At 45.7% G+C, this 7,754-nt stretch overlaps 1 protein-coding gene across 1 annotated transcript; it reads left to right on the top strand.

Moving 5' to 3' along the window:
- The first annotated feature begins 5,847 nt into the window (after positions 1–5,847).
- On the top strand, positions 5,848–6,846 carry LOC135980344 (olfactory receptor-like protein COR4). Its single transcript, XM_065580371.1, has one exon. It carries the CDS (start codon positions 5,848–5,850, stop codon positions 6,844–6,846), a length of 999 nt encoding a protein of 332 aa, XP_065436443.1.
- The last annotated feature ends 908 nt before the right edge of the window (positions 6,847–7,754 follow it).

Genomic DNA, 7,754 nt, shown 5'->3' with positions numbered 1-7,754 from the left:
GAAATGTCACACACTTTGCACCATCTTAAGCCCAATTCTTGTTGTGCCTTTCTTGGCTAGATCGAATTAGCCCTGCCCCATGATATCCGATCTCCCCGTCCTGCTGGGAGCCCCCGAGCCAGGAGCACCCCAGTAGGGGCCTCCTTGCTGTTTGTCTGCCAGGCTGGTGACAGGACTTCCTCTGCGTGGGGATATCAGATGCACCTCCAGAGGCAGTGCAGAAGTGAGTGCACTGCATCAGCCCAGCGTTGGGCTCAGGGCTTTGGCCTTGGCAGCTTCTGCTCCAGTCACGTCTCTGGGTGCCCGGATTCAGAGCTTCTGGCCCCCTGTGGCTGCAGCCAGTGCTGGGGAACTGGGCTCAGGACTTTCATGCCCCTCCCCACTCCTGCTGGCACTCTGGGTGTCCGGGCTCGGGTCTTCTGCCAGGCATCTGCAGCTGGGGCTCGGGGCTTCCCTTGCCGTTCCTTCTGGGGCTCAGGTGTCTATTTTTCTAGATGTCCCGAAAATGGTAGGAGCCAAGGTGCTCCCAAGTAGTAGGTAGGAGCTGAGGTGCTCCCAACAGCAGGAACCCTCCTGCACATCTGGGAACCTCCTCTAGCTTCAGAAAGGTTGCTGGCTGCTGCCCTTGGAGCCCAGGTCTGAAGGCACCACACACGTGAGGGTGGCCATGCTGTGACCCCTACAACAACCGCTGAACTCCCCTATTCTCCTATTTTGGTCAGGACCCCCATGGTTACAATACCATGACATTTCAGATGGAAACATTGGTCAATTTCAAGGCCAGAGGGTTTTTAAATTAGTCAAACTGAGCCCTGAATTTGGTAGGGACCTGGCTATTATGGAAGTCCTAGCAGGTTTGCACTCCCGGTTCTCCTGAAAGGCCATTGAGAATTCATGCTGCCTGAGAAACTTCCCAGAATAAGCTACCAGGACTGGGGGGGGGATGAAGGAAACCAACCAAAGCCTGAGCTAGGATGGAGAGCATTGATCCAAGCGGTGTTTGAACCCCTCCACCCCCACCTGCCTGCCTGCCGTGAAACGGACAGAGGGGCACTGATTTCTATTGGTGAACTTGCTACAGACCGTGGGCTTCAGCACAAGCCATTGAGCCCATACTCTGACCTCTTGGATAAACAGCAACGTTGGCTTTTTAGAAACCTTCCCCCCAGTGCTCTGCATCCACTTGGGATTGTGCCCAGCAGAGGCTGGTGGAGGGGAGGGGAAGGCAGAGGAGGCCATGCAAATGTTGTGGCGTCTGCACTACCCCACAGACACACACCCAGCAATGCACGGGGCATAATAGCCAGGACAGTAAATGATTTGGCCATAACCTCCAAAATCCTCAGTGTTGAAAGTACAATTTATCTAGAAAACAATGGGAGGGAGGGGTTAGAGAGTTGCAGTAACCACCTGGATTTCCAGTCTCTGGCCAGGCACATCCCCCTCTCCACAGTTTTCACTGATATCTTCTCCAAACTGGTCCTCCTGAGATAATCTGAGGTCACATCCTGGCCTGCAGGGACATTGGCAGGATCTTCACTGTTCCCAGCTGCAGCATCACCCTTGTTATCCTGCCTGATAAGGATCCCGCCAGGGCTCAGCTAAATGGCATGTATCATGACAGGCTCTTTGCTGAGGGCCCTTGACAGCACCCGCACCCAAACCCCTCAACCCCAGCCCCACCCCAGAGCCTGCACCCCCAGCCGAAGCCCTCACTCTCTCCCACACCCCAACCCCAATTCTGTGAGCATTCATGGCCCTCCATACAATTTCTATACCCTGATGTGGCCCGTGAGTCAAAAAGTTTGCCCATCCCTGGTCTCAGGCCACCGAATGTTCTCAGTTACATGGCCCATGAAGCTCGCCTCCATCACTCACTGGTTAAAGCTTCAAACAAGCCCCTTTGTGCTTTCTCCCATTCTGCCCCCCAAACTCGGGAGGAGCTCCCTGTAAACATCAGCAAAACGACCTCCTCATCCCAGGGATTGTTTGATTCTTCAATTATTCCCATGTCCAGCAGGCTTGCCAGCTCCTTCTGAACCTGCTGCTGCAATGTACCAGTTCTGTGGGGTGCTTTGCTGGGTGCAGGTTGTGATCCCACAGTGTTAATCTTAGGCAACTTTTGTGAGTCAGGCCTGGCCTGCTAGATAATACCTGGCAGTGACTTTGCAGCACAGTCATAACCTCTGTCTTTTCAGTTACGGTGACCTCTTCACACACCTCAATGCTCTCGAGTGGTATTCAGGCATCAGATCCGTAAGGGGCTGTCTTACAATCCTCTGCACAGAATAGCATCTTGACAACAGCTTCACTATTGTGATGCACTTTTAACAGCCCGAGGTGCATCCCTGCTGCGAGGCCTGTGTACTTTGCAGGTAACAGTGTGACCCCTCCCTACCACCTCGGAAGGCCCCTCCCATCAGTTTTGCAATTTGTACTTTTCCACGAGGAGTAACAACTGCAGCAGATCACCTGCATCAAATGATCATTCACAAGGACAGCAGGACCCCGTTTATCCCCTTGAATTGGGACCAGGGCCAGACTGGTTAACTAAAACTTCAGATAATCAGATGAATGGGAAAGTGCGAGGCTGCAGCGCCATCTAGTGACCATAGCAGATACTGCTCATTTCTGGACCTGTGTGTGCTGGTTGTTGGGTTAATATGGAGAACCGGATAATGGAGGGTCGGATAAACAGAGTTCTACTGTATTGTGTTCATCCCATTCTTTCCGAGCTGCTTGGCTTTTAGTGAGGCTTCGCTTCGCTATTCCAATCATGGATTTAGGGAAACCTAATTTAGGCTCCTCCCTGTGAAGGGGAAAGGAAAAGTGAAGTGCTTCAGTAAGAGTAAACTTACCTGAATGAAATGGTTCCATTGTTTTCTGTTTCAAAAGGGCATTTGACTTCAGAATTTTATTTCATTTTTTATGAGATTGTGTCTTTTATGTTTTGTGGCACACAAGCAGAGAAGTTAGAGAAAACATAAAATTCTCTTGCTGGAAGTTCACAATGTCTTGCTAATTTGTTTCTTAGGAGCCAGAACAATAATGTGTGTGGAATCATCATTACTGTGTATTCTGTGTAGTTATGTTGTTGGCTTCTTTAGGAAATTTGCAAAAGAGGAGCACTGGGAAAGCCTGTCCCGTCCCCCCAACCCCGTTCCCCCCCCCCCCCCCCACATACGCACTACACATTTGCTGCCCACTGGTGCTGCCTGAGCAGTAGCATTGTGACATCAGAGATAATCCACCACTCAGCACTCCCTCCCTCCAGTTCATTTTCATACTTGGGGAGAATGACTGGCACCCTGGCTACCATGGCAACAGTTACCTTTGACAACTGATTGCCCCCAGAACATCATCACAGGAAGGAAGTTGGTAATGAAACAGGGCCACATTTGGACAGGCAGGACAGCCTCCTGCTGTGCTCATTTGGGTTTGTCCTGTGATAGGGTCCAGTGTTTTTTTCCAAAGGGCAGTTGTTTGCTACTTTCCATAGTAAGGGCCAGGTGAAAACAAGATGCAAAATTCCAGCTCTTTTTCTTGGATATTGTTTATCTGCTTCTTACACATTCAGGGTTCTAGCTGAGAACTTTCACTGAAACAGAAATTGCATAAAATAAGTTTTGTTTTAATACAGTTTAATTTAATTACTTTCCATACTCTGATCAACACGGCACTGAGTGGTGAAACAGAGATTTTCACAAAGATAACAATGGCAATAAACTATATACTGAAAACAACACATGAGTAAGAGCTTCATTGTTTAAATAACACATATATAAAATATTTTCTTTCTATTTAAAAAAAACAAAGGAAATCAACAAACAAAAACCCCTTCCTTTAACGTTACTTAAGTTTGCTTTCATCAATAAACTAAACCATAACATAATTAGGAAACACAAAGTCAAAGTTTTAAAAAGGATTAAAAGTTTACAAAGTTTTGCATTCTCAGGTTAGCAAAGGTCATGCTCTCAGAGTTCAAGTAAATTGGAAAACCAGCATCATACATTGCAAGTAGCACCCTGGGCCGGCAAACAGGATGGAACATGGCAGGTACCATTGCTGGAGCAGATGCTGCATGCCAGGGACCAAGTCACGCTCTCCGCCGCACTGTTACAGCCCCTTGGGAATCAGTGATGAGAATGATGTTAAACCTACCCCGGGCCATTCCACCAGCACAGTATAACATGCTTAAAATTCTGGGTGCTCCACTTCAGGAAAGATGGAGATAGATTGGAGACAGCCCAGGGGAGAGCAATAAAAACAATAAAAGGTTTAGAAGCACTGGGGGATGGACTAGATGACCTCTTCAAGCCCTACTTTTCTATGATTCTATGAAAAGATATGCACCTGCTTAAATGTTCTGCTGGACTGAGGGAAGAATGCTCAGATCCATGCAGGATCAAGCCCTAAATGACTTATTGTTCTTTGCTTGGATGCATTTGATGAAAGAAGTCAAGTCCTTCTTCCTTTCTATCTTCTGTAGAAGTGCACGTTAAGCAAGCTGCCTTTGAAGTTGAATAATCATTTTATTTGTTTCAGAGAAGCAGCCGTGTTAGTCTGTAGCCGCAAAAAGAACAGGAGTACTTGTGGCACCTTAGAGATTAACAAATTTATTTGAGCATAAGCTTTCGTGGGCTAAAACCCACTTATTTGTAATATTTGTCTGAATGCCGACTGACTGACATGCTATTTGGCCAAAACCAAAGAGTGTGTAAAGAAATAAATGAAATGTGTGTGTATGTATGGCATGTGCATGAATATGTACACACACACACACACACACACTTTTTCTTGATCTTTGGCCACAAAAAACATACCTGATGATCACACTAGACGTTCACTACCTTTTACATTGCCAGAGTGTTATGAATGAGAACCAAGCCATCCCCATAATTTCACAAACTGGAATGTGCGACATGAGCTAAGTACAATTAACAATTATATGATTTGGCAATCACTATTGTGACATGGGGTGAGGAAAGAGCATTGAGGATATTGATATATGATTAAATAGGTTTACAGGCAGTTTCTTATCTCTATAAAGACAGGTTAAAAGATAAATCTATACATAGAATATTTTTTCTTATCATTATAAATATATGTTTCTAAAAATATATTCACTGTTGTTCATTTTCTCAGAAATATTCACCCCTGGCTACACACTTTTTGTCTGATCATTAGAAGTGTACATAAGGTAATTTTTCAGCAGCCAAAGAACAAGAAGCTACAGGATTTAGTCAGCATGGCTGTAGTGTCCAGAAGGGATACATTTAGAAGCTCCATTTTTGAAATATTTTCTCAATGAAAGTATGTGCATAATGTGTTCTAGTTGGTAGCCGATGATTTAAAAACATGGAGGCATATTTCGGTGGGGGAAACTGTCAACCAATAACCCAAGAGTGCGATGCAAACTATGCATTCCTCCTAACCATGTTATTGTTCCCAGGTATAATGGAGATCCACGGATTCTACTACTGTCTAAGGTACCAGTCCCACAAAATTGAACATATTCCTTAATTTTATTTATGTGAGGCATTCCACTGAGTCTGTGAGGCTACACTAATAAGTGAAATTAAAATATCAACAGAATACAGGTCAAAATGTGTAAATCAGACTAAATGGCAGGGTAATGCACTTTCCTAGAGATAAAGGATTTTTTTCTCCCTTAGAAGAAGTGAAGGAGTGATGGGTTTTCCCATCAGTTGTTCCCAGTTCCATTCCATGACTCAAAGGGTCTTTACGCATATGACCACAGTTCTTTATATTAGCATACACCATTTGCACAAGAACTAATGCCTTCCTTTATGGTTGATCCCGCAGCTAGCGCCCAAGGCTGAATGAATGGCTGGAGGAAATTGTACGGCAGTGACCGAGTTCATTCTCACAGGAGTGACAGATCGTCTGGAGCTGCAGGTCCCCCTCTTTGTGCTGTTCCTAGTGATCTATATTATCACCCTGGTGTGGAATCTGGGGATGATGGTTTTAATCAGGATCGACCCCCAACTCCACACCCCCATGTACTTCTTTCTCAAGAATTTATCGCTCGTGGATGCCTGTTACTCCACAGTCGTCACTCCCAAGATGCTGATGAGCTTCTTAGCCGAGAGGAAAGCTATTTCCTATACAGCTTGCATCATCCAATATTTTAGCTTCATATTGTTTGTCATCTCTGAGTGCCTTCTGCTGGCAGTAATGGCGTATGACCGTTATGTAGCCATCTGCAACCCGCTGCTGTATATGGTCATCATGTCCCCAAAGCACTGCCTACGGCTGGTGGCTGGTTCATATCTATGGGCCTTCCTGAACTCTGTGATACACACCAGCGGTTTGCTAAGATTATCCTATTGTGACTCCAATATCCTGAATCATTTTTTCTGTGATCTCAACCCACTTCTAAAGCTCTCCTCTTCCGGCACCGCCATCAATCAGCTACTCGTTTTCCTCTTTGGCAGTCTGATTGAGGTGATCAGCATTGTGACCATCTTCATCTCATACATCTTAATTATTGTGACTGTGCTGCGGATCCGCTCCACCGAGGGCAGGCGCAAAGCCTTCTACACCTGCACCTCCCACCTGACGGCCGTCTCTATGTTCCATGAGACAATTCTCTTCATGTATTTCCGACCCAGCGCCAGCTACTCGCTGGACACAGACAAAATGGCCTCCGTGTTCTACACGGTGGTGATCCCCATGCTGAACCCCCTCATCTACAGCCTGAGGAACAAGGATGTGAAGGACGCCCTGAGGAGAGCAATAGAGACAAAATTGAGGGCCCATCTTTCCCCAAAGGGTGCCATAATAGGACAACCCAATCCTTCAATGGCTTCTCTGCACACATAGGGCTTGTCTGCACTACAGGGTGGATCGATGCTGCAGCGATAAATCCACCAGGGGACAATTTAGCAGGTCTAATGAAGACGCACTGGATCGACAGACTGTCACTCTGGCTTTGACTCCGGTACTCCACCAGAATGAGATGAGTAAGGGGAGTCTATGGGAGAGTTTCTTCTGTCGACCCAGCGCAGTGTGAACCCTGTGGTAAGTAGATCTAAGCCATGTCAACTTGAGTTACGCTACTAACGTAACTCAAATTGTGTAGCTTAGATCGACCTGTCCCCGTAGCGTAGACCTGCCCATGGGCTCTGATTCAGAAAGTCCTTAAGCACATGTTTAGGTTTGTCTCCCTTTGACTTCAGTGGGGCTTAAGCACATGTTTAAAGTTACACATGTATTTAGGTGCTGCTTTGAAGAGAGATGCGTTCCTGACTAGAGGCCGTATGTGCATAAAAAAGCCATGTCGGTTATTAAATGATGGTTTGCTCCCCTGTGCCTATAATAAAATACTTTGAAATTGATTTTTCAGTGTTAGATGTAAGAGAGTGATTTAAATATTGTTTAGAATTACTGCATAAAAGGAAAAAGTTCACACTGCAACAATGGATTCATGAGCAATGACCAGGACTTGTTTTAATGTCCAAAAACATTGACAGATATTTGTTCAATTCCATTTTGTGATTTTGCTTCAATCAGATCCACAGCCCAACTCCTCTGTTTTTTGGGAGACATTTGTGTGCGTGAAATGATATCCCAACCTGTGTTTGTTGAAAGGGAGAATGTCATGAATGCTCAGTCAGATATGATAGTTCTGGTGAGTACTCACACCAACTCTTTATGAGTTTAGGAGTCACACAATTAAAGACCAGGTAGTTTAGGTGACCAAACATATACAGACACATTTTCAAGGATAG

The sequence above is a fragment of the Chrysemys picta genome, unplaced genomic scaffold, assembly GCF_011386835.1.
Source record: "Chrysemys picta bellii isolate R12L10 unplaced genomic scaffold, ASM1138683v2 scaf2778, whole genome shotgun sequence".
Lineage (NCBI taxonomy): Eukaryota > Metazoa > Chordata > Testudines > Emydidae > Chrysemys > Chrysemys picta.
Note: the sequence above shows the minus strand (reverse complement) of the source record. Positions and strands in the feature narration are given on the sequence as shown.